Source organism: Petaurus breviceps, unplaced genomic scaffold (genome assembly GCF_028583685.1).
Source record: "Petaurus breviceps papuanus isolate PSGF00001 unplaced genomic scaffold, PetGlider_PUasm1.0 582, whole genome shotgun sequence".
Lineage (NCBI taxonomy): Eukaryota > Metazoa > Chordata > Mammalia > Diprotodontia > Petauridae > Petaurus > Petaurus breviceps.
Window position 1 is genome coordinate 945,853 of NW_027186390.1, and position 27,560 is coordinate 973,412.

The 27,560-nt window shown below is 39.6% G+C and overlaps 2 protein-coding genes across 2 annotated transcripts in view; both read right to left on the reverse strand.

Annotated features, from left to right (window-relative positions):
- The window catches only part of LOC138173493 (N-acetyllactosaminide beta-1,6-N-acetylglucosaminyl-transferase-like), a 164,304-nt gene that overhangs the window by 85,516 nt on the left and 51,228 nt on the right, over positions 1 to 27,560 (reverse strand). The window lies entirely within an intron of this gene.
- On the reverse strand, positions 14,383 to 15,598 carry LOC138173418 (N-acetyllactosaminide beta-1,6-N-acetylglucosaminyl-transferase-like). Its single transcript, XM_069103462.1, has one exon. The coding sequence runs from the start codon at positions 15,491 to 15,493 to the stop codon at positions 14,564 to 14,566; it is 930 nt and encodes a 309-aa protein (XP_068959563.1). The 5' UTR covers positions 15,494 to 15,598; the 3' UTR covers positions 14,383 to 14,563.

Consider the following 27,560-nt stretch of genomic DNA (forward strand, 5'->3'; position numbering starts at 1 on the left):
ACTCCTCCCCAAATGATATAATATTTGTAAATTGCTTCAGTGCCTGGAATGAACATAGAAGGTACTATATAATTGCTAGCTACTATTATTATTCCTTCCAGATTCTGAAAACATCTATGCAAGTGGTAAGTACTGAGAATTCAGGTCATTAAAATGAAAGGACCTAGTCCTTTTCTGGGGTCTGGTTCTATTATTAGAATGAGACCTCAGGATGGGAATTCTATCAAAGCCAACAGCTAGTTCTCCAATTTCTACTTTTAAAAAAATGATATATTTTGCCATTTCCCTCTCCAGTTCATTTTATAGATGAGGAAACTCAGGCAAATAGGGTTAAGTGACTTGCCAAGCATCACACAGCTAGTAAAAGTCTGACGTCAGATATTAATATTTAATATTTTGCTGGGATCATAAGATTTTGAGGTGAGACACTCAAGAAAATTGAGCCCAATACCTCCACTGTATGCATGAGGACACTCAGGCCTAAAGAGTGAAAATTATTTTTTCAACGTCACACAGGCAGTGTCAGCAGAACTGAAATTTGAATTTGGGTCATAACGATTGTAGATTTAAGACTTGGAGGGACCTTAGAGGTTATTTAGTTTTATTCCTTACCTTACAGGTACAAAAACTGAAGCTCAGAGATGTTGAGTGATTTGTGGAAAGTCACAAAGATGGTAAGTAACAGAGCCTCGGTTTGAACCTAGATTATCTTGACTTCAATTCCATGTCTATTTTTCTTCCTCTGCACTACAGCTGCCTCCTCCCACATCTCAAACTCATGTCCCGTAGATATCTTAAATTAAACTTTTGCAAACTGGATTCATTATATTTTCCTCCTCCAGCCCCTCCCCTATTCCTAGCTTTTTTTTTTTTTATTACTGTGAAAGGTACCATCATCCTCCCAGTCACCCAGGATCAAAAGCTAGCTGTCATCCTTGCCTCCTCACTCTCTTATCTTCTATCCTGAATCTATTGCCAAATTCTGTTAGTTTTATTTACTATCTCTCCATATGGTCCCTTCTCTCCTCTAATGCTGCCCCGCTCCCTCCCCAATACAGACTCTCATCACCTCACTCCTGAATTATTGCAATAACTTGTTGGTGCATCTGCCTGGCTCAAGTCTCTCCTCATTCCAGGCCATCCTACACTCACTGTCAAAGTGATCTCCCTAAAGAACAGGTCTGACTATGCCCCTCCCCTATTCAATAAACTCCAGTTGCCCTCTCTCACCTCCAGGATCAAACATAAAATCTTCTGTTTTGTACTCAAAGCTCTTCCCAACCCAGCCCGCTCCTACCTTTCCACTCTCCTTACACCTTACTCCCTGACATGCTTTCTGTAATCTAGTGTCACTGACCTCCTTGCTGTTCCTTGAATAAGACCCATTCCACCTCCTGAATATGAGCATTTACTCTGCTGTCCCTCATACCTGGAATGCTCTGAATCCTGGCTTCCTTCAAGTCCCAGCTAAAATCCCCTGTGGACAAATGACAATCTCTCAGAGACTCAGGTTTCCTTTTGTACAAAAGAACTGGGTTGGACTCATGGCCTTTATAATCCCTTCCAGCTTTAAATCTTTGACCCTATAACCCTTGAGGTCAGGAACCACATTTTAGTCTCTGCTACAACACTTAGTACAATGCTTTCCAATAGGAAAGTTTAATAAATGGTTATGGAATGAAACTTTGGAACCCAGAATTCCACTATAGTTTCCTGGTTGAGGGTTTCTTTAGTATTTTTTGTTTACTGTTTGAATTAGAGCTAATTGTAAAAGTTCCAAACTCAGGAAACAGGAAACCTAGATAAAGGTTGGGCTTTGTTATAGGATGATTAGTTGAGGTTAGGTAATTATATATCTGCAAGGATTTCTCATCTTTATGCCTGCCTTGAGGCAAAGATGCCCCAGTTTGGTGTGTATGGAGAAGTTTTATACTCTCAGGCCTTAAGGGAGCCATCCAGTAAGTGACTGGGGGGGATCTGGCCTTGGGAAAAATGAGTGTTTCTGGGAACCGAGCAATTTACATTAGGAATTCAAGCCAGGACCAAAGAAAACACTTCTTGCCTCAATTATTTGAATATTTCAAATGAAAGCTTTTGTTTTGGTCTGAGCTATCTAGACTCTTAATGGAGTTCTCTGCTTTGCTAGCCTTTGCTGGAGCTTTCCAATTTCAGTGCAAAGGGGCACAGGGATACATTTACACTAGAATTGGGGGGAAAGACATTCTAGCAGCTAAGAGCCTTTCACTAATGCATTGGAAGCTAATAATAGCTAACATTTAAATAGTACTTTTTAAAAATTTTGCAAAGCACTTTTACATAAGTAGTCAACAGCATTTATGAAGCACCTATTTACTCTGCTAGGTACAGTGCTAAACCTAGAGACACAAAGGCAGGCAAAAGACAGTAATGCTCTGAAAGAGTTCACAGTCTAACGGGACAAAAAACTATATACATGCAAGATACACAAAGGATAGTTTGGATATGATCTAAGAAGCAACATATCAACATTAAGCAGGAGTAGGAAAGTTTTTTTGCAGATATATCATCTCATTACACTTGATTCTCACAGCAGCCCTGATAAGGTAGGTGCTACTATGATGTCCATTTTAGGGATGAGGAAATTGAGGCAGAGAGAGGTTAAGTAACTTGCCCAGGGTCACATAGCTAGTGTCACAGGATGGATTTTAACCCTGGTTCTCTGACTTCACATTCATTGCCTTCTCTACTGTTCCACACTGCCTCTCTACAAGGGAGGGCTTTTAAAATATTTTTTTGAAGAGGTGGGGCTGGAAAAGACAGAAGAAAGTGGCAATACTACATTCTTAAAAGGAAGAAGAGTTAATGAGTCATTTTTAAAGATCTTTTTTTTGAGTTTATATTTTAATGGTGGAGGCAACATGTAAACAACTGGGTACATACAAGGATCCTTCAACAACTCCAAGATTGTTTAATGTCTTATGTTGTTAGATATTTGGGCATTAAAAATAACTGTAGAGGATTCAGAAAAAAGGTCTCTTCCTGGAATAAGATATCATAGAGTCTTGGAGCTGGAAGGTAATTCATAGGCCAACTTGGCTAATTTTGAACAGTAATCTCTAAAAATCCCCAAACAAGTGGTTAATCAGCTTCTACTCAATGTCTTCCTAGGATAGGAAATCCCCTGCTTCTGAAGATATCCCATCATACTTTTGAGACAGTAATAATTTTAGGAAGGTATTCCATCTATCCAGCTGAAATCTGCCTCTCTAATGCCCACAAGTTGCTCCAAGTTCTTCCCTGGGGCCAAGATGAAGACATATCTTTCAGAGGAGCACAGAAGCTCACATTATGAGAACTAAATTCTGGCCATATACGACCTCTTCCATATATGACAACCATTCAAATACTTGAAGAATGCAATATGTCTGTGTCTCCTCCCCTCACCTTACCCCCTGCTCCCCCTCTATTTTCCAGGTTAAATGATCCTAGTTCTTTCTACTGAATGTCATAAAGCATGGTCTCTATATCATTCTAGAGTTTATCAATGTTCTTAATCAAATATGGTGCTCAGGACAAAACACAAGACATGGGATGAGGTCTGACAAGAACAGAGTATAGAGTATATATTCAGCTTACAAAATAAAAAAAAAATACCATGCCTCCATTCCATGATTCCCTTTATAATAGGATTGCTTTTTGAACCTGGGCCAGAATTTAGCTCTCATAATGTGAACTTCTTTGCTCCTCTGAAAGATATTTTTTGGGAGCCAAAGGGAATATTGTCTTTATCTCTAGAAAAATGTTTTTATGTATATGCAGTGCTTTCTTCTCCCTTTTTGCCTTTAGACTCAGTGTAAGTGAAAGAAACTTGGCCAGGCTTGAGGTTTTTAGAAGTGCAGGAATGCAGTGTTCCACACCTAAGAACGTACAACTGGGAAAGTGTGACTAAACACAGCATAGCAGTTTCTAGTTTCATCTCTAGAGTTTCTAGCTACCAAACACTTCTAAAAAGGCAGATATGATTCCACTCTGTGAATAGGAGCTGGACCTACCTTTCCTACTTATTTTGTGTTCATAGATCACTAGTATACACTATTTTGCCCATGTCTGAAATTTAAATTAGAAGCAAAATCTGTAAGCTTATATACTATTATATTGACAGTTAGTCAGTAAATTTTTATTAAGTGATACTCTGTGCCACACTGTACTAAACACCAGGTATTAGAAGAGAGAAAAAATAGTCTCCCTTTGAGGAGCTCACCATCTATTAGACAGTGTGAGGTTCCAAGAAAACCTTAAATTTTGGTAACAACTTCCTTTGGATATTTTAGAATCATTTTAGAGAGCTAAAGTTATCCTTGAGGGGGGCAGAGTCAAGATGGTGGAGAAGAAACAGGACCTCCGCAGGCTCCAGCTTCCACCTTCCCCAATTCATGTAAAAGGGGACTCTGAACAAACTTTGGAGCTACAGGACCCACAAAATGACACAGAGAAGCTAACCTCCTCCTGAGGACAGGCTGGCAGGCCGGCAGGAATTGACCAGTGCAGCGTTCTGGGAGCCGAGCCCAGGCCTGCATGAGCCTGAGGTTTTAGCCCCAGGGCGGGCCTGACCAACCACTGGCTGGAGGGACTCCAGATTACCAGCAGCTGTGGCCGTTTCCAGATTTATCAACACATACATGCGAAAGACAAAGTGAGAGGTCAGTGCAGTCTGGACTTTGGGACCAGTAGTTGGGAGAGCTGAACCGCCTTGGCCCAGCCAGCCAGCACCATGTGGCAGCATCAGCTCCTGGCCTGGAGACTGTAGGGGGACCAAGCAACCAGTCTGAGGGGTAATCGCTCTTGATTTAACCTGTTTGGATCTGGATTGCTGTCTAGGGTGGAGATCCTGGGGTGTGTGACTAGCTTGCCAGAGCATGTGGAGGCTTCAGAGAGGGCACCCAACTAATACTTCCAGCAGCTGAGAAAATCCCAGTGTTTGAGATGAAAGCTCCCCTGTCTGGTGGCAGAGTCCTACTGTGGCAAAAAGCCCAGGGGTCAAGTGACTTGAGGGGTGACATGACCAGGCAAAGGAAGCAAAACAAACAGAAGAATCCAACATTAGACTCCTATTTTGGGGACAAAAAGGATCAAATCATGGAACAGGAGGAAGACAGTGAAGTCAGAACTCCTGAACCAAAAGCTTCCAAGGAAAATACCAGCTGGTTACAGGCCATAGAGGACCTTAAGAAGCAGATAAGAGAAGTGGAGGAAAAATTGGGAAGAGAAATGAGAATGATGCAAGAAAATTATGAAAAGAGAGTCAATAGCCTGACTGAGGAAAATAACACCTTAAAAAGCAAGACTAACACAAATGGCAAAAGAGGCTCAAAAAGGCAATGAGGAGAGGAATGCCTTAAAAATCTGAATTGGCAAGATGGAAAAAGAATCTCAAAAGCTCAATGAGGAGAATCATTCCTTCAGATTTAGAATGGAGCAAAGGGAAGCTAGTGACTTGATGAGAAATCAAGATGCTGTTAAACAGATCCAAAAAATTAAAGAATAGAAGGCAATGTGAAATATCTCATGGGAAAAACCACTGACCTGGAAAATAGATCCAGGAGAGATAATTTAAAAATTATTGGACTACCTGAAAGCCATGATCAAAGTAAGAACCTAGAAATCATCCTCCAGGAAGTTCTCAAAGAAAACTGCCCTGATGTTTTAGAACCAGAGGGCAAAATGGAGGTTGAAAGAATCCACCAATCACATCCTGAAAAAAGATCCCAAAAAGAAAACTCCTAGGAATATTATAGCCAGGTTCCAGAATGCCTAGATCAAGGAGAGAATATTACAAGCAGCCAGGAAGAAACGATTTGAATATTGTGGAAACACAATTAGGATAACCCAGGATCTGGCAGCTTCTATACTGAGGGATTGAAGGGCCTGGAATATGATATTCTGGAGGTCAAAGGAGCTGGGATTAAAACCAAGAGTCACCTACCCAGCAAAACTGAGTATCATGTTTCAGGGGGAAAATATGGTCATTCAGTGGAATAGAGGACTTTCAAGCATTCTTGCTGAAAAAACCAGAGTTGAGTAGAAAATTTGACATTCAGATACAAGAAGCAAGAGAAGGTTGAGAAGGTAAACAGGGAAAAGAAATCATAAGCCACTTATCAAAGTTGAACTATTAACATTTCTACATGGAAAAACAATAATTGTAACTGCTGAAACTTTTCTCAGTATGAAAATAGTTGAAGGGAATAGAAATATATATATATATGTATATATATATATATGTATGTATGTTTATATTGGAGGGTATACGGGCATATGAATACATATGTGAATATGTGTATATATGTTTGCAGGTATACATAGATAGAGGGCACAGGACCAATTTAATAGTAAGGGATGATACTTAAAAGGTGAAATTAAGAGGTGAGAGAGGAAGGGACGGCCAGGTGGCTCAGCGAGTGAGAGTACCGGCTCCGGTGTCGGGATGACCTGGGGATCAAATCTGGGCTCGGATACTTAGCACCACACCCAGAAATAACTGGCCATGTAACCTTGAGCAAGTTACTTAACCCTGATTGCTTTAAAAAAAAAGAGGTGAGAGAAGAATATAATGAGAGGAGATGGGGAGAGACAGAATGGGGTAAACTATCCCATACAGAAGAGGCAAGGGAAAATAGTTACAATGGAGGGGAAGAATAGGAAGGCAAAAGGGAATGGCTCAACCTTATTCTCTTTGAATTTGACTTGGGGAGGGAATGAAAATGCACACTAAATAGAATATCTCACCCTACAGGAGAGTAGGGGGGAAGGGGATGAGAGGGGGGATGATGGAAGGGAGGGCAGGCTCAGGGGTAGGGAAGTTGGAAGCACCCACTTTTGAAAAGGGACAGGATCAAAGTAGAGAATAGAACAAGTGGGAGGTGGGATAGGAGGGAAGGAAATATAGTCAGTCTTTTACAATATATCTACTATGTTAATGTTTTGCATTAGCTACACATGTACAACTTATACTGAACTGCTTACCTTCCTAGTAAGGGTGGGTGACAAGGGAGGAAGGGAATGAATCTGGTATTCAAAGTTTTAACATCAGATGTTTAAAATTATATATATATATATATATATATATATATATATACACACACACATATATATATAATTTTAGACATTTGATTTATATATATACACTATTATTAATATTATTTTACATGTAATTGGCAAATAAGATATACAGGCACTGGGGCATAGAGATCCACTATGTCCTACTGGAAAAGTCAAAGGGGGTATGGGAGAATATATGGGAGAGAGCAGATTGGAGGAGGGAATATCCTGTGGCATTGCTATTTTGGAGTGGTGAGTAGGGGAAAAACGGGGAGAAAATTTGTAACTCAAAAATCTGGTGGAAATGAATGATGTAAATCAGAAGTTAATAAAGCATTTGAAAAATGAAAAAAATAAAGTTATTTTTGAAATAGCCTAGGGGAGGAGGTTGGGGGAGCAGTTGTAGCATTATTACTTATTATTTATAAACTGAAAAATTAAGGCCTAGGTGACTAGTGGTGGACCCAAGGTCAAAGAAAGCAAATCACTGATACACTCAAACCCCAGATATCTGGGTTCTTGTATTACTTTTTATAGTCTGGTGGACCCAAAAAGTCAGAAGAAATCAGACAAAATGCCAATATCTTAATACAAATTTATCCCCGTTGCCTTCATCAATGTATGTGTTCAAGTTATGCTCAAAAGAGTCTACCCTACCATAATTTAAAATGATGAAAATGTCATGGAAAGGTGTAAATTTTGGTGAACTGAATGAATGATGGATGTGAATAGGGCAGTCAGTCAGTCAATAAGTATTTATTAAATATGTACCACGTGCCAGACACTGTACTAAGAATTGGAGATACAGAAGGCAAAAACCAGTTCCTGCCTTCAGGAGCTCACATTCTAATGAGGAGACCACATACAAATATCTATATTGACATACAAAAATATATACAAGATAAATTAGAGATAAAATGGCAGCATATAACCATCAAATAAATACTTGTTTATAAACAGCCCTATGAAGGATGTCATCAGAGAGATATTTGGTTAGTCAGAAGAAGAGGTGTCCAATCGTGTATTTAGAGTGAGGCATAACAGGCAGACAGCCCATGTCTGGTGTCCATGGACCCCCAAAGCAGGTGAATAACAAGTAAGCAGTCCATGTGTTCCACTGGGATATCAAGAGTCTAGAGGGAAGGACCCTAGAATATTGGAGAGATTCCCAGAAGAAGCAGACAAAGGTCATATGGGTTGAAACAGTGTAGGTGGATTTCAAATCATCATGGCAGGAGGGAATGTTAATATCAGTGAGTGCATAGATGCATTTGAGTATAGAAGTATCAAAGTAGGAAGCAAATAAACATTGATTGAGTGATTACTATTTACCACAAACAAGTACTTTACAAATTTTATCTCATTTTGTCCTCACAGCAACCCTGGGAGGTAATTTCTATTTTAATCCCCATTTTTACATATGAGGAAACTAAAGCAGACAGCAGTTAAGTGACTTTCCCGGGTTCACACAGCCAGTCAGTGTTTGAGGCATGATTTGAACTCAGGTCTTCATGACTCCAGGTCCAGCACTCTAATCCACTGTGCCCCCTAGCTGCCTCTAAAGAACTGCTTATAAACTCTGTCTCCTAGGAGAACTCACAGAATTGAAGAACTTCTCCCTTAAGTTGGAAATGGTATACAATGCCTGATTTTGAATGGGTCAAGTGAGTGAGTAGAATCAGTGGAATAATATAAGGAAAAGTCCTGTATCCTATTTATTGGACAACCCCACTTGTGGGCCTTCCCCTTAAACACACTCTCCCCCAACACAAACACTCACAGATAGAGGTAATTTGGACTAGGGAAGAAATTTATTTAAAAATGGGCACAGGACCTGCATAAGTAAGCAAGTCCATTCAGGGGAGACTTGTGCTCACTGAACCTTTGTAAAAATACACCATGTGAAAAACACAGCTGCATTTCATCTTCCTTCCCTTAACTGTGAACGTCGTCTAACCTCTGTCCTCTCAAGACAAATGACTGTACTTGGGGAACATTTTCCTACACTCTTAACCCTGAGAAAAAATAGTCACAAAATATCCCACCTGAACTTGACTAAGACAGATTTTAGTTTCATTTGGGTAAAACCTTCGGGTTTTTTTCCCCTAAAATTTTCTCATTATGAATTTTACTTGATCTACTTCCTTGGCAAATAATTCTTACATATAAGTTTTGGCACTTCTTTGGAAAAGTGTGATGAACTTAATGAGTCAATATACTGGAGGTGGGGGTGGGGAAGGGGGAGTAAAACTACTTTGGTGAAAGAGAACAGATGGACCAGGATGCTGGATGATTATATCACCTCTTCTGTCCTGCTTGCTTGCCAAGGTAATTAAAGGAAGGAAGCAGAGAAAATGGGGTTGGATCTTTTCAGAAAGTTAAATAATAAAATGGTGCAGTTTGGGGGCAGCTAGGTGGTGCAGTGAATAGAACACCAGCCCTGGAGTCAGGAGGACCTGCATTCAAATCATGCCTCAGACACTTAACACACAAAAAACTAGCCGTGTGTCCTTGGGCAAGTCACTTAACCCCAATTGCCCTAAAAAAATAAAATGGTGCAGTTTACATAGAAATTGCATATGAAGAGAGATAGAAGTGGGGGGAGATGGAGACAGAGGAGGGAGAGAGATGGGGACAGAGGAGGGAGAAAGAGAGGAGGGGTAGAGATGGGGAGAGAAGAATTAGAGACAAGTGAGAGAGAAAAAGAGAGAGGTGAGGGACATATAGGGAGGGAGAGGAGGAGAAGTAAAAAGAGACAGAGAGATACATATTAAGTGAAAGATTGAACCAGAGGCACTTTTATGTGGTTGAGTAACAGTTATGGTTGTTGACTTAGGGCTCAATGTGCATCTGCTTGGCTGGTCTTCCCTCCAGGGATGGCAGTCAGAGGCATGAAAATGTCTATTTCCTGTTTATTGTCTCTGTCTATTGTCTCAGCCCATCTCCCTAATCCAGAGCTAGATACTTTACACTTGGGGCATATGACTGTGATCAAAGATGTACTGAATCCTTATGGAGCACACCTCCTTCCTAACCCTTTCTGAGCTATTACCATCTTCTAGAAGCATTTCAAAGCCACGATCCCTTGCTAACAATTCTTCCTTATTTCCTGGAAGTGTACATATCAGTACAATTGATACAGTTAGGTACAAATTATTTATACTAATAATATATATAGAAAGGAAGCCAGGTATAATGGATAGTTCTAACTTCTCTGAGTCAGGATTATCTAGGCTTACCTCCTATTCCTGAGACCCTGGGCAAGACACCTTAACCTCTCAGTGCCCCAGGATACTACTTAAATCTAGAAATTACAAGGCAAATAATGAAAAACCATAGTAGAGAAAGTGCTTTACCATAAGCTTCCTATACCAATGAAATCACAGGTGCAGTTAAAAAAAAGTCTCAGAATCATGGATCCTGGGAAGGTAGTAGAGTGGGAAAGTAACCTAGGTCACAATTCCCCCTCCACTGCCAATAATAGTAATAATATTTAATAATCATGATAGAATTTATACAATACTTTCAGGTTTGCAAAGAAGTTTATATATATTATTGCATTTGAACCTCACGACAACCCTGTGAGGTAGATGCTGTTACTATTCCCATTTAACAAGTGGGGAAACTGAGGCTGAGGTAGTTTAAGTGACTTACCCAGGATCTCTGAAACAGGATGGAATTGAGGTCTTCTCTATCTGCTGTGCTACCAAGCTACCCCCCACCCCTCCACTGCTACTTTCATCACTCTGCCCAGCCTGGCCCTACTCCATTAATGGCAGTAAATATAACCATGATAAGAAGAGGAAACCAAGAGAGAAAAACACTGCAGGTGATCCTTATGGAAAAAGAATGTAAAACTGAGAATGTAATCCTGTGGTATACAGGGACCCAGATCCCTGAACAGTCTGAAGTCCATGATTCAGACCAATCCTGAGGCATTAGAACAAAGAAAAGCGGTGATAATAGAGGATCATGAAGCATGACTGGAGAAGCCTGTGGAGGAAAGAGGCCAGACCTGCAGGTGCCGGTTACAGAGGAACTAGGCAACCACCAGATGGAATGAGAGAAAGGCAGAAGAGAGATCTAACCGTCTGAGACAACTCCAAAAGACTCATGATGGAAAATGCTATCCACATCCAGAAAAAGAGCTATGAGTCTGAATGCAGATGGAAGCCTATTACTTGCTCTCTCTCTTGCTCTTTATTTTGGTTTTGTTTCTTCTTTCTCATGGTTCCTCCCATTGGTTCTAATTCTTTTTTACAACATGACTAATGTGAAAATATGGTTAATATGAATATACGTGTAGACCTATATCAGATTGGATGCTGTCTTGGGGAGGGGGTAGCTAGAGAGGGGAAGAAAATTTAGAACTCAGAATATTATGGAAGGGGTGTCTAGGTGGCGCAGTAATAGAGCACCGGCCAAGGAGTCAGGAGGACCTGAGTTCAAATCCAGCCTCAGACACTTAATACTTACTAGTCATGTGACCTTGGGCAAGTCACTTTACCCCAATTGCCCCGCCCTTCCCCCTCCAAAAAGAAAAAAAAATTATGGAAGTGAATGTTGAAACTAAAAATAAATTAATTAATTAAAAAGAAAAAAGAAAAGAGACCTAATTGCAAATGTGTCTCAGAATTTCCCTTGGGGCCTTCCCTCAGTCATTTCTCAACCAGTTACCTGGGGTGAGCCTAGAGATTAAAGAAAGTCAGTATCATAAAAGAGGGGACTAAGAAAGGTGGAGATGAGGTCCAACTACAGTGGGCTCGCAGAGCCTCCCTGCAGCAATGTCCCGAGGAGATGCCCTCACCCTTTGTAGGCCACAGAACTTCCCTGAGACAACAAAACCCAGGACAGGGCTGAGGGAGAGGCACAACAGCTCTGGGTTTACAAAAGGGAAATGATTCATTGTAAGAAGCACTTTTAGAGCAAGTACATGCTAGAAAAATCAGTAACTGATACAGATAGATATTATTAAGGAAGTTAAAATTTTGAAGTTGATTTCATGCCCAGAAAATAGGCAAATATGGTAACAACAACAACAAAAAAGATAGGAATAGTCATTATGGGATGAGTTGTGAAGAGATAGGCAAACCTTGAACCAGCCATTCTAGAAAACAATTTGGAATTAAGCATGAAGTAGGACTAAAATGTTCAAAGAACAAATCAGAGAAACAATCTTTTTTCTTTTTGGAGGAGGGAAAGTAGGGCAATGGGGGTTAAGTGACTTGTCCAAGGTCACACAGCTAGTGTGTGTGTGTGTGTGTGTGTGTGTGTGTGTGTGTGTGTAAGTGTCTGAGGCTGGATTTGAACTCAGGTCCTCCCATCTCCAGGGCCAGTGCTCTATTCAACCTAGCTGCCCTGAGAAACAATCTTTTAAAGGGAAAGGAGACAATATGTTCACAGACAAATATAAACAGGAATATACACCCCCAAGAAACCCCCCAGTAAAGGGGAAGGAACACAGCGAGGGAGGGAAGAAACATTCATTAAGTGCCTACTATTTCCCAGGCACTAGGCTAAGTGCTTTACAAAATAGGACACTAAAACAGGATGCAATACTTGAAATGAGTCTCAAAGGTAGCTAGGACTTCCAAGATATGGAGGTATAGAGGGAAAGCATTCTCAGGCATGGGGGGCAACCTGACAAGGCTAAGAGAGGCAAGCGGGAGAATGTTACAAATGGGAAACGTGAAGCAGGCTGGTTTGGATGGAATGTTCAGAGGATGGATAGCATTTAAATGATGGTTTAAAATTTGCAAAGTGCTTTACCAACATCATTGTAACAGCATTTGATTCTAGGAACAGCCCTGGGAGGTCTCAGATATTCTTATTATTATCATTCCCTTTTATAGATGAGGAAATTGGAAATGAGTAAAAAAACATTTAATTGTTTGGTCAAAAGAGATCTATGATGTCCTTGCAAAAGAAGTGGGAAAATTAAGCTGACCTAATTCTCCTTTTTAAAGGATATCAAAATTCAGTTTTGAGGGATTTTGTTTTGGGGGAGGTTGGGGACAGAGAAGAGGAAGGATTTGGTTTTTAAAAAAAAAAACCTTCCAAATCATCAATCAATAAGTATTTATTAAATACCTGCTATGTGCTAATTATAGTAAACATTTACATGAGCACTTACAATGTGTCAGGCTCAGTGTTAAACAATTATTTATTTCATTGGATCCTCACAACGGCCTTGGGGAGTAGGTATTATTATTATCTCCATTTTGCAGATGAGAAAACTGAAGCAAACAGAGGTTAAGTGACTTGCCCAGGGTCACAGAGTTGATATGGATTTGAGGTTACATTTGAACTCAGGTCTTCCTGTCTTCAGGCTGGTGCTTTGTCTACCACATCATCTAGCTGTCTGGCACTGTGTAAGGTGCTGTGGGCTAGAAATACAAAAAATAAAACTTACAAAGAGCTTATATTCTGTTGGGGGGAGACAAGAAGTATATGTGTATATACGGAATAAATACAGCTTAAGACAAAGTGGTTAACTAATAAGTTAAGGCAATAAGGAAAGGCTTCTCATAGAAGGTGGTATATGAGCTACATATTGAAAGAGAATGTTTCTATGAGGTAGAGGTCAGGTATGGCAAATTGCAAGCACCAAAGCATGGAGACTGGAGGTGGATTGTCATATATGAAGAAGGCAGAGTAGGCCAGTCTGGCTGGATCTGGGAAAACAGAGAGTCAAGTACAAGGAGACTGGAAGGATAAGCAGGGTAAGGCTATGAAGGGCTTTAAAAGCTAAACAGAAGTGTTCCTTTTTTATTCTAGAGGCAATAAAGGAGCCCCTGGAATTTACTGAGTAGTGGTTTGAGAGGTCTTGTGAAAACCGCTATGGCAGCAATATGGAGGATAGAATGTAGGGACATGAGGTGATGAGGGTCTAAATCCTTGTTCCTAAATTTTAGTTGTTCAGTCGTGTTCAACTCTTCATGACCCCATTTGAGGTTTTCTTGGTAAAGATACTGGAGTGCTTTGTCATTTCCTTCTCCAGCTCATTTTACAAATGAGGAAAGTGAGGCAGACAGGGCTAAGTGACTTGCCCAGGGCCACACAGCTAGCGAGTATCTGAGGCCAGACTTGAACTCATGAAGATGAGTCCTTCTGACTCCAGGCACAGCTGCACCACCTAGCTGCCCCAAATTCTAGTATCTAATTTTAAATGTCCTCATGATAGAGAGAGAATTAGGTCTACAGCTAAATATCAATGGTTCCTAAATTGCTTGAAATAAGTATATCTTAAGACAGAATCAAACTTTGAAAATAAGTATTATATTCTACAGAGACATCTGCTCATTTTCCTATGCTAAGAAGTTTTGCTTCCATAAGAGACTGTGTTTAATTGTATGACGACATGTTTTCTGTGTATCACTTTGTAGAGTTTAGTTTTGGGGAAAGTTTCAACAATTGTTTCTACAATATAAAGATTTCAACATTTTTGTTCATGTTTCTTTTTTCAAAGTAACAGCACCTGTGAGACTCACATACCTGGATTCCTATTGAGGGTCACCCAGAAATGCTCATCGGGACTGAAGGTGTCCTTAGACCACTCAAATAAATCAATGGCCCTTCGGTCCTGGAGAACAAAGTCGACGAACTCCCTGGTGAGGGCAACATAAGCTGAGCCAAAGTGAATGGTCAGATTGTGGGGAGCTGGGGTTTTTAATGTTGAGGTTTCGTTAAGAAAAAATTCAAATGGACCTGCATGCTCTTCGATGCTATATTTAGTTCTCCAAATTATATCCTCAGGAGGCAGCACCCCTGGGGTGATATTTTTTCCTTTAAATCTTTTCAAATGCTGGATTATTTCCTTATTGGTTTTCAGAGGGAAATCTTGCCCACAAGTGTTAATAATATACTTCCACTGAATCTCAGAGGTTACAAGGTCTTTCATGCAGTTCAGGTCAGCCTGGAGCCTGGATATTCCACCATAGACAACATATTCCAGCTTGGAGGCAAGGAAAGCATTAGGAAAACAATTCAGAAATCCTCCCACTTCTATATAAAACTCAAGGGTTGCCTTCTTATCCACATGAATACAGTAAACATTCTGGGGCATGTAAACTGCCCTGAAGAGTCTCTCAAAGGTTTCGAAGTCTTTGTGTATAACTATTATGTAGGCCAAAGGAAACTTGAGTTCTTCTTTCGACAGAGTTTTTGTTATATAGTGATTCTGAATCAGTTGTTGGCTACAGGTAATCACCCTGTCTGAAGTTCCTAGCACATTTTTGCTCAAAAGAAAGGTCTCCCCTTTGATAATTTGATTACAGACTTCTGCTAATTCAGCAGCATTCGAGATAGTTGTTCTCTGGATCTTTTTTTGTACCAGCAATTTATAATTATAAAAGAACACAAAAATCAGAGTTATAAAGAGAAACAGCACAAAAAGACATTGCTTCCAAAGTCCCATTTTTCACAATAAGGAAATGAAAAATAATGCAGGGCTTCCCTCTGATAGGATCCCAGTTAACTGTTTAACTTACTTTTGGGAGGACTATAATCTAGGTCCTCTTGGCAGAAGCACTGGCAGGGCTTTCTACTGATCAGTACAACTCCTCTGCCTATTTTTCCATTTTCCAATTTCCTCCTCTGTCTCTCCACCTCTCTGACGAACACAATAAGGAAGGCTGCTTGTTTATCAGGTTTCCACTTAGCCTTTTGCTAACCTGTTACATGATCAAAGCCACCTGCCTTAGGTGGACATGAAGATGCACTAATGCTTCTTCACATTCCTGTGCTGAGATAAAATCACTGGTGTGAGATGTGACTGTTTTTAAAGTCACATGCTGTACACTCCAGCTAGCCTTCTCTAACTCTGTCAGTAATGCTGCTTCCTGTTAATGGTGTTCTGTTGTCCTTGGGGTTTGTTTGCTTAAATAGCAGCCTTGCCAAGTTAGCAGCATTGGTCCTAAGCAAGAGAACATTACCTGGACAGTCATTTCATGAATACACATTTACTCTTCAAATAGAAAATCATTTAACCCTTTATTTCCTCCTAAATCCTCATTTGTCAGGGCAGCTAAGTGGCACAGTGGATGGTGTACCAGGCCTAGAGTCAGGAAGACTAATCTTCCTGAGTTCAAATCTGACCCCAAATACTTACTAGCTGTGTGACCCTGGGCAAGTCACTTTACTCTGTTTGCTTCAGTCTCCTCCTCTGTAAAATGAGCTGGAGAAGGAAATGGCAAATTTTGCCAGTGTCTTTGCCAAGGGAACTCCAGATGGTGTCGTGAAGAGTCAGACATGACCAGAAACGACTGAACAACAGCAACAAATTTCATTTGATATATTAGGTCAAAATGAGCGAACCACACTGACTGTATCTTGTGGCTCTATTCTGGAACTAACTCAGTTCCCTTTCTATTTAATTATGCATATATTCTAGTCCAATTTCTGTCCTGTGAGAAAATATTATTGCATTGTTTGAACTTAGAACTGTGTGCTGGAAAGCTTTTTCACCCCTACCTCTTGTTTAGATACCCTTAACTAAGGAATTAGGTCAGAGGTGGGAAACCTGTGGCCTCAAGGCCACATGTGGCCCTCTAGGTCCTCAAGTGTGGTTCTTTGACTGAATCCAAACTGCAAAGAACAAATCCTTTTAATATAAGTATTTGTGCTGTAAAAGGCCACACTCAAGGATCTGAGGTTGCAGGTTTCCCACCCCTGAACTGGGTTATATGAACCAGAAACCCACTCAGATCCAAAGATAGATGCAAAGAGTTTTCTCACAATTAAACATCTCAAGCAACCCTTATGTCTTAACTGAAAACTGGCCCCATGCTGGTCAGTCAATTACTATTTCCCTCTTTCTTTGATTGAATACAGCTACTTGGGGCTGGGGGGGGGGAGGTGCGGGGGAACAGGGGAGGGCAGCATTTTTTTATTCAGAGAATTGCACCTGTTAACACTCATCTCCTTCTCAACTCAGAAAGCTCCTCATCTTTCCTCCAATTAGAAATCAGATGACCTAATCTTATATCCTGGTTCATACCCTGCTGATTGTTTTTCTTTTAATGCATACAAATCTGTCCCCCCCTGATTTCAGGGTTCAGTGACAAACTGAGGACACCCAATCCTGATATATTAAACAAATGGCACATATTACTTCATGAATTGATGTACTCAGAAACTGGAACCTTTGTCTTCTTAGTTATTTCAGATTTCACCCATCACAGTTTTTGGCAAAGTCAGCCAAACTGAGAAAGGTCTCTGACCCCTAGGACAGCCTCCTTATTTCAGATTTCACCCATCACAGCAATAAATTAGTTGTTTAAAGAAGCTATTATAAGGGGTGGCTAGGTGGCACAGTGACTAGAGCACTGGTCCTGGAGTCAGGAGGACCTGAGTTCAAATGTGACCTCAGACACGTAACACAAATACTAGTTGTGTGACCTTGGGCAAGTGTAGCGGCAAGCACCCCAGTGTCCCCAGGGTGCCTGCTCACACAGGTTCTTGGATCTGCTTTGTTAAAGGAAAGCAACTCAAAATGGGTTAACAAGCTTACTTTAATCAGTCAGACATATATCGTTTACCTTATTCAGGAGAAAAGGTCAGCACCCCGAATCTCAAAGTATACAGGCATAATTATCAAGACAGAAACATCAAGTAGACAGATTTCCAAACTGTCCAACCATTACATCCATACCCAGTCAACATCTGGGTTTCCACATTCTGGGTTTTTCAAAGCCGGGGGACTCTCAACAACGGTTTCCCAGAATTCAGATCAAATCACAGAACACTTCTCAAAGTGAGTCCCAAAACAAAGCTACACATCAGGGCTTATATAGCCTTCTCCTGGCTCAGAGAATGTAACAACCTTATTGACCCACTGGCCAATCAAAAAGTATCTACTGAAAAACAAGCCTCCCACCCCAGGCTCCAGGTGCACGTTAGCCTAGGGGCAGGGAAGATCTTTAAAATTTACATTCGCATTACAGCAAGTCACTTAACCCTGACTGCCCTCCAAACGCAAAAAGAAGAAGAAGATATATTTCACTCACCCCTAATTTATGACAGGGTACAATACCAACACTTGAGAATATAATGTTTATCTTGTTTTATAGATAAACTTTATGTGAATTTTATCTTATCTTACAGATAAACTCCCCAAAATTTACTAGCTGAACTTGTACAATCAAATGTGCAAAATTAGGTGTCTTTTTTCATTAATTAATTTCTTTTTAGTTTTCAACATTCACTTCCACAAGATTTTTAGAGTTCCAAATTTTCTCCCCATCTTTCCCCTCCCCCCATCCCATGATGGCAGGCATTCTGACTACCCCTTCCCTCAATCTGCCCTCCCTTCTATCACCACCCCCTTCTCTTACTTCTTCCATTCCATTTTCCTGTAGGATAAGATAGATTTCTATACCCCATTGCATGTGTATCTTATTTCCCAGATTTAAAAATAAAAACAATTTTTAACGTTTGTTTTATGAAACTTTGAGTTTCACATTCTCTCCCTTTTTCCCCACCCATCCTCACTGAGAAAGCAAGCAATTCAATATATGTTATAAATGTGTAGTCATGCCAAACTCTTTCATAACAGTTATGTTGTGAAAGACTAAACTGTACTTCCCTCCCTCCTATCTTGCCCCCCCATTTATTCTATTCTCACTTTTGACCCTGTCCCTCCTCAAAAGTGTTTGCTTCTGTTTACCCCTTTTCCCATTTGCCCTCCCTTCTATCATCCCCTCTCTTATCCCCTTCCCCCCTACTTTCCTATAGAGTAAGATAGATTTTCATAAAAGGCAAGTGTCTGACAGAAAGAAAAGGAAAGAATTCAGAATTACTTTGCTCAGAGATCTCAAGGAAAGGTTGGGGGCTCCCATTGTGCCTAGTTAGGGCATTTCTGGAATCCCCTTTGTAAGTATTTCTGAGGACCTAGAATTTAAACCAGTGCCTTGAGACTCAGGTTCCAGCTTTGGTGGAGAATGTAAGTGAAAATTCCAGTCTGAGCATAACAGCCCAGTTGCTTTCTATGATTGACAAGGCATGTCAGCCCTTCCTCCATATGTCTCTCTCCTGCACCTTGAAACTTGGGGAAGAAAATCTTTTGAAAAGTAAAGGACATAGAAATTCTTGCATTTTCAGTATCTATATACCCATATACACTTTTTTCTTTCTTGTCATGATACCTCATCAGTCTTCTTCCCCATAAGCACTCTTAAGAGGGAATGAGAAATGGCTGTTACATGATTTATATCATAGTTGCAAAACAGCACAGTTTGAGCAGTTATGTGGGGTATGCCTGTAGAACTGTTCCCAGGGCTTTAACCCATGAGACTCCGATAATATTTCAAGTCTAATACCATTAAGGCCTAGTCAACAACAAAATGACATTCTTTTGTGCTATTCATTAAAATAAAATTCAGAGAAAGGGAGCAGAAAAATCAAAAAGTAACTTTTAGTCTGCATTTCAGTAAGGAAAACAATGTAATAGGCCTTATTTTAGATCTACAGGGGATTTTAGAAATAATCTAATCTGACTCTTTTTTTTATGAGGAGGCAAGGTAGTTTAGCAGATAGAGCTGAACCTGCGGTAACAACAGCAACCACAACAGCAACAATAACAGTTGACATTTATGTAATGTTTAATATGTGCCAGATTTTTAGTCTATGAGAATGAAGGACAACAACCAGCCATGTATCAGGTACTTTGCTAAGTGCTTTACAATTATTACCTCATTTGATATTCACAATAATCCTTGGAGGTAGATGCTATTATTATCCCCATTTTACAGATGAAGAAACTGAGGCTAATAGAGACAAATGACTTGGCAAGGGTCACCCAGCTACCAAGTTGTCTGAGGCTGCACTTGAACTCAGGACTTCCTGACTCTAGGACTGACATTCTAGCCACTGCTTCACCTAAGATTTGAATCCCACCTCTGATACTGAATAATTATGTAACTGTAAGTAAGAGTAAGTGACCTTCTGAAACACTGTGACGATCAGATAAGATGATGTATGTAGAAGCGACAGCACAGTATAATATATGTTGTTTTTCATCCTTGGTTTTCAAAAAGGACCAGGGACATCATGGGGTGGTCTTGACTTGTTCGTGAACTGGATTTGAGTGAGGCAGAGTTGCACAAAATCGCCAGCCTCACTCTCTCGTCCAGAGTTAATGAAAACCAGTGGCAAGACAAGACTCGAGATGACCGGTGATGGCCTGCGAAGCAGCAGAAGGGTCTTCGATGCCTGACCAAGCTCCAGCACTCCACAGTGTCTGTTTCAGCAGCTTTCATGGCCTTTGGAACAAATTGTTCTCGTCTATCCATTCTGCCTGTGGAAGTCTTTCCATGTTTGGGGTAGGTATCCCCCTAACTCATGAGGGGTTTGAAACTTGTCAGATAAACCAGTCTACCTGGTTTACTCTGCTACAGAGAAGGTTGCTGGTTGAACTTTGTCCTTCGTTCTCAAAGAGGACCAAAATGACATCACTATGTTACAGTCAAGTTACAGGGGTGGCTAGGTGGCATAGTGAATAGGGCACGGGCCCTGGAGTCAAGAGGACCTGAGTTCAAATTTGGCCTCAGACACTTCACACACAACTAGCCGTGTGACCCTGGGCAAGTCACTTAACCCCAATTGCCCTCCAAAAAGCAAAAAAATAAATAGAGTCAAGTTACAGTATGTCTGAAGATGGCTGATCAGGCCAATATGAGCTTGGAATGCTTGGAATGCTACAAGCCAGGCACAAGTAGTTCATGTGAATATTTGGGGTGGACTCTAAATTTGTGCATTTCATGTTTCTTTTGAGCTACTTCAATTTTGCTTTGCTCATAGATCACAGTGCCTTCTTTGATGAGAGCATGTCATACTGGGCAGTCCTGTGCCAGTGTCCCATGTCATGCAATCTATTCTATATATTACTGTGTCTTGGAGTCACAGATGAGAATTGGGTGAAGGTGGACACCTATGGTAGATGAGCAGTCCTGGAAAGGGCTTGTCAAGCCCTCACACCAGAGGTACTAGTCTTCTCTGAACACACCATATACCCCAATATATTATATACACTACTATATAGAGGCCTGGACTTGGAATCAGGAAGACCTACATTTGAATCTTGTTTTAAGTTAGTATCTATGAGACCTTGAGTGAATCTGAACTCATTTTCTCCTCTGTAAAATGAGGGAGTTGGACTCAATCTTTTAGCTATAAATATATGATCCTAGGACTTTATGAAAAGTACCTTAAAGCTGTAAAAATGTGAACTATTATAAATGAAGAAATTGGTACTCACAGCATGGTAGAAGGGCTAGGAGATTGCATCTTTGCATCACACATAAATAGTTTTGCCAGGATCAAAGGACCCACAAATTAGACCTACACTCGACTTCACATGCTGTCTAGTACAATTCTCTCATTTTACAGATGAGAATACTGAGTTTCAGGAAGGTTGTGACTTGTTTAAGGTCATTTGGGTAACAAATACCAGAGTGAGGACTTGAACCAAGGTTCTCTAATTCCAGATCTAGAGATTTTTTAATCTGAATCCAAATTCCTGGCTCCAAATTTTACAATCTTTCCACACTCAGGCCTCAACTTGCTAAGTGAGATGGAGAGCTGATGCAATTATCTGCATGTCATGGGAGGGAGTGATTTTGTTCCCGTTTTTTATATATTTGATCCATCAAGCTATGTATATATTTTAGGTGAGAATGTTTGGAGACTGAACTATCCAAACAATTTGGCTCAATTCTCCACCTCTCTTGGCATGTGCAGATAAAGCCCAAAGCAGTAGTTTTGAACCTTTTTTGTGACATAAACCCCTTTGGCAGTCTGGTTAAACCTATGAACCCCTTCTCCAAATGTTTTAAAATATATAAATTAAAAAATATATATAAATTTAAAATAAAAAACAAAAAACACAACATCGCATTGCAAAGGAAACCAATTATATTGAAATGCAGTTATATAGATGCATACATGTGTGTATATGGGTGTGTGTATATGTATATATAGGGGTATGTATATATATACATGCACACACTTACATACATGTGTACTATCTATAGTATCTATATATCTATATACTTACATACATACATACTATCTATAGGTCAGGGGCACCTGATTAAGAAACTCAAGGTTATGAGGTCACTAAAAATAGGGAAAACCATTTGAAGGAATTTTGTGCATTATTGTAGCAGAAACGAATATTCTAGATTAGAGGTTCCCAAACTTATTTGGCCTACTGACCCCTTTTCATAAAAAAAATTTACTCAGTGTCCCCCTGTAAGTAAGTCTACCTTTTTTTAACCCTTTAGTGTTTTTAAAAATTTTGCATCATTTCAAAAAATATATAAAAATCATTTTTTAAAATGATGCATCTTAAATTTAATGATTTATTATAACTTGGGTTTTTTTTTCCTGCAATGAAATTTTGATGACATATCACATAAGCGTATAGTATTATATTGTAAACAAGTCATTATATATTCCTGCTGATGCATGCTGGACTTTCCGACAGTGTACCACTTGTTGTTAAGACCTGTAGTGGACTTGACCACGGATTGGTTATAACTTGCATTTTGTGTGTTTATTTGGAAAATAATGTAATCATTATGACTTTAACTCTGTTACATAGCAGATGACAAATGTACAAATGGTTTTTCAAAATTTTATTCTCTTCTTTGCTTATGCTTCCACTGCCTCCTTATTTTTATTCAATGACCCCTAATTACACCTACCTCTCACCTGGATCATTCCAGCACCCCCCAAGCGGTGGTATTGCCTACTTTGGGAATCTCTGCTCTAGATGAAGGGCAAAGATATGAAGTCTTCAAAGTGATTAGAACCATACACATTAACGAAATATAGTTATGCATGAGTATATAAATAGAAAGAATGCTTCTGAGGGGAAAAAGTAATGCAGTTAAAACTATATCCAGAAGAAGTATATCATATATATAAAAACTTAAAAAAAGATATTTGGACTGATTCTAGAGGAGTTTCCTGGATCCTTTCCTTCATTTTAAAATGTCTTTTTACCTTTTTTACTTAACATCACTGTCAGTTCCCTTTCCTCTCTTTCCTAATCAAAGACTCCTCCCTTATAACAAGTAATTACAATTAAGTAAGAGAAATGGGCACATGTTGGTGATGTCTGAAAACGTCTCATTCAGCATCTATGGTAAGTATATTCACCTTTCTGACAAGAGACAGCAGAAATGTTTCACCAGCCCTTTTCTATCATGATTAAATACCACACTGAGCAGAGTTCTGAAGTCTTCCTTAATATTATCATAGTCAGGACATAAGTTTGCCTTCTATTTCTCCTTCCTTCTCTCTGCATTTGTGTGTACACATCTTACCAAGTTTCTCCGAGTTGTTTATCTTTGTCATTCTTAGACCATAATATTCCATTATGTTCATTTAATCACAATTTGCCCAGGCATCCCTTGATTGATGGGCACCCCTTTTCCTTCTACTACTTTTTTCACTGGTGCTGCAAAAAAGATCTGTTAAAAGTATTTTTGTAGGTATTGATTCATATCTTTTCATCATTTCCTGAACTTCTGGCAAAGTACTAAAGACAGCTGGCAGCTACCGTGTTTCCCCAATAATAAGACCTATCCCAAAAATAAGCCCTGCCCTTACTGTGTAAGATTCCTCTAAAATAAGCCCTCCCCCCAAAATAAGCCCTATTGAGATTGCTACTGTAGTGAAGGTGATCCCCTGCGCTACACGCTACATTACGGTACCCTCTGTATGCACCGTCACCCCCCCCCGGTGAAACGCACGCCGCGCTCCGAGATGCATCCAATCAGAGCTGCAGCAGTGAGCGCGTCATCCTGTTCTTTATTGAATTCATTATTGAATAAAGGTACATTTTTTTGTTCACATTTACCTGTTTATTAAAATTGCTGTCGATGTTCATTAAAATAAGCCCTCCCCTGAAAATAAGCCCTCTGGTGTTTTTCTGTCCAGAAAATAAGACAGTGTCTTATTATCGGGGAAACACAGTATCTCATTGTTGCCTGTATTTTTCCCTAAGCTAAAAAGCAGGTACATACTATTGATTAGAGAAATGCAAATTAAAACAACTCTGAGGTGCCACCTCTCACCTATTAGATTGACTAATATGACAGAAAAGGAAAATGATAAATGTTGGATAAGATGTGGGAAAACTGGGACACTAATACATTGTTGGTGGAGTTGGGAACTGATGCAGACATTCTGGAGAGCAATTTGGAACTATGCCCAAAAGGCAACCAAACTGTGCATACCCTTTGAATCCAATAATACCACTACTATCCCAAAGAGATCATAAAGAAGGGGAAAGGCCCTACATGTATAAAAATATTTATAGCAGTTGTTTTTATGGTAGCAAAGAACTGGAAACTGAGGGAATGCCTCTTAGTTGGGGAATGACTGAACAAGTTCTGGTATATGAATGTAATGGAATTTTCTTGTGGTATAAGAAATGATAAGCAGACTTCTGCCACCCCTCTCTCACCAGAGGGATTAGAGCTTATTGGTTTGGCCTCTTGCTTCAGCTATTGCTGCTGCTGCCTCCACCATCACCATGATTCAGTTTTTGCTAGGATTTACACTCGGCAATGTGGTCAGGATGTATCTGGCTCAGAACTATGACATTCCAAACATGGGCAAAAAGCTCGAAGAGATTAAAAAAGATGTGGATGCCAAGAAGAAACCTCCTAGTTCTAAATAACAACATCTACTAATGTCGTCTGGATGCTTTCCCCTTTGAAACAAAAGCTCCTATTCTCTCCTCCAGGACTGGATGACTTTCTTCACCCTGAGATACACTGAGATGCCTTTGTGCTAAAATACCCATAACACCAAAACTACCCCTTATTCCTCCTCCTGGACTCCTCTGACCCCTAGACCTGCATGGGAGATTTTGTTACTTGAATCATGGTGCTTGACTAGGAAATACTAGTTTTGATTAGTGGTCTTTCCCCTTATCTTTTAAATTGTGGATTTCTAGTAATTTTTTTAAGTTGCTTTTTATATAGCTGAACAGATGGCAGTAATACTAATTCTCTAATTATGTCTACCACACTGGATGCTTTATAAGCATTTAGTGTCAAACAATGTGGTTCCAAATCAATTAAAACCATTATATAGCAACTGAAAAAAAAAAAGAAATAATGAGCAGGTGATTTTCTGAAAAACCTGGAAAGAGTTACATGGACTGATGCCGAATTAAGTGAGCAGAACTAGAAGAATATTGTACACAGTAGCAACAACATTGTGTGATAATCAACTATGATAGACTTAGCTCTTCTTAGAGGTACAAAGACCCAAGACAATTCCAAAAGACTTACGATGGAAAATACTATCCACATCTAAAGAAAATACTGATAAGAGTCTGAATACAGCTCAAAGCATACTATTTTCACTTCCTTTGTTTTTTTCCTCCTTTTGTTCTGTTTCTTCTTTTACAACATGACTAATGTCGAAATATATTTAACATGTTTGAACATGTATAAGCAACCCTCTCTTCCCCCCTCCTCCCCAATAGGTGCACACCTTAGTACAGGAGTCAATAGGAAAAATGGTTCAGGAAACACTGAGCCCTTACAACAGGGTTTCTGAATATGCAAGTCTAGTGTTCTCAAAATGTTGTGGTCTCAGGGTCCCCTACAATCTTAAAAATTATCGGAAGACCCCCTCCCAAGACATTATGTAGGTTATGTCTATGGGTATTTACCATTTATTGTTGTTCATTTGTTTCAGTTATCCAGTTCTTTGTGATTCCATTTTTTTGGGCAAAGATGCTGGAGTGCTTTGCCATTTCCTTCTCCAGTTAATTTTACAGAGGAAGAAACTGAGGGAAACAGGGTTAAGTGACTTGCCCAGGGTCACACAGCTAGTAAGTATCTGAAGCTGGGTTTGAACTCAAAAAGATGAGTCTTCCTGACTCTAGATCCGGCACTCTAACCACTGGCTGACCTACATTTATCTTATCAGAAACTAAAACATCTTAGTATTATTATGAAAATAGTTTTTGACCTCCTGGACTCCCTGAAAGGGTCTTAGGGACCCTCCAGGGTCCCCTTCCCTCACCATACTTTGAGAACTTCTATGCTAGCAAATACTTGCATACCCACATATATTCTGGATTGTTGTTACTCAACAATTAACATTAACATGATTAGAGGGAAAATGGGAATGAAATTTAAATGTTGGAAACTATCAGATCATCCAATCTCTTCCAATACAATTTCCATTTAATTAATTAAAAAAAAAACTTCACTGCTTTTTAAAAGAAGCCTTTAAATCTTTCCTGATCCAATTCCTTATGATTATGGTAGTGGTAATAATTAATAATAATAAATAATAAACGATGTCACTAACCTGAATAAACTCTAGTACCTCCACATCACCTGCAGGATAAAATATCAATTCCCCTGTTTGGCATTTAAAGTCCTTCACAACTTAGTCTCAACCTACCCTTCCAGTTTCTTTGCACAATACTACCCTCCATGTACACTGGGATCCATCTAAACTGGCTTTCTTCTTGCTATTCGGCACACACAGCACTCCACCTCCCGCACCTCTTGAGGTATACTTTTTTGGTGCTTTTGTCCTGGCAGTTTCCTTGGCTGGAATGCCAACAAGGTCACACAGTTAGTAAATATCTGAGGCCAGATTTGAACTCAGGAAGATGATTCCTGACTCCAGGCCCCACATACTATCCAGTGTACCCCCTAGCTGCCCCATGAATATACATTTATACATGCAAATATGTATATATACACATCTACACATACACACAAGCTGCATATATATATATATATGGGCACATATACACCATACACATTGCCTTCTCCATCTAAGCTTTTTGAAGGAAGGGACTGTTTTCACTTTTGTGTTCGTATTCTCAGAGTGGGCAAAAAGTAAATGGTTAATAAATGCTTCTCACATCCCCCAGAAAAGCTTTTTCCTAGCATTCATTGTATTGTCACAGTAGCTATACCTAGCTCTAGTCTCATTGTTCTAGTCTTCTCATTCTTGGGAGCTCTGCCAACTCTTTTTCCTGAGAACTTTTATTCCCAGGGTGGGATTTTTCTCTTTTTCCCAAAGGGCCTGTTCATCTTTTTGACTGCAGGCATTTTGGGGAGAGAGAAAGGAACATATTATAGACAGTTAGGATTTATTTCAGTGGAAGGTCTGGACTGCCTTCCTATTTCTTAAGAATTCCCATCACCAAAAAGAAATAAATAAAAGCTTACTATTTTTAATTTAATTTTTTGTGTGTATATGTGGGTTTTTTTCCCTTGGGGTCTGTCTTCTTTTATAACATGACTAATATAGAAATATGTTTTGTATGACTGCACATATATAACCTGTACCAAATTATTTACTCTCTCAGGGAGAGAGGAAACGAGAAAATTTGGAACTCAAAATTTAAAAAAAATAATAATGTTAAAGATTCTTTACATGTAATGGGGAAAATATATAATTTAACCTTCCTTCCCAAAAATATTTATAGCAGC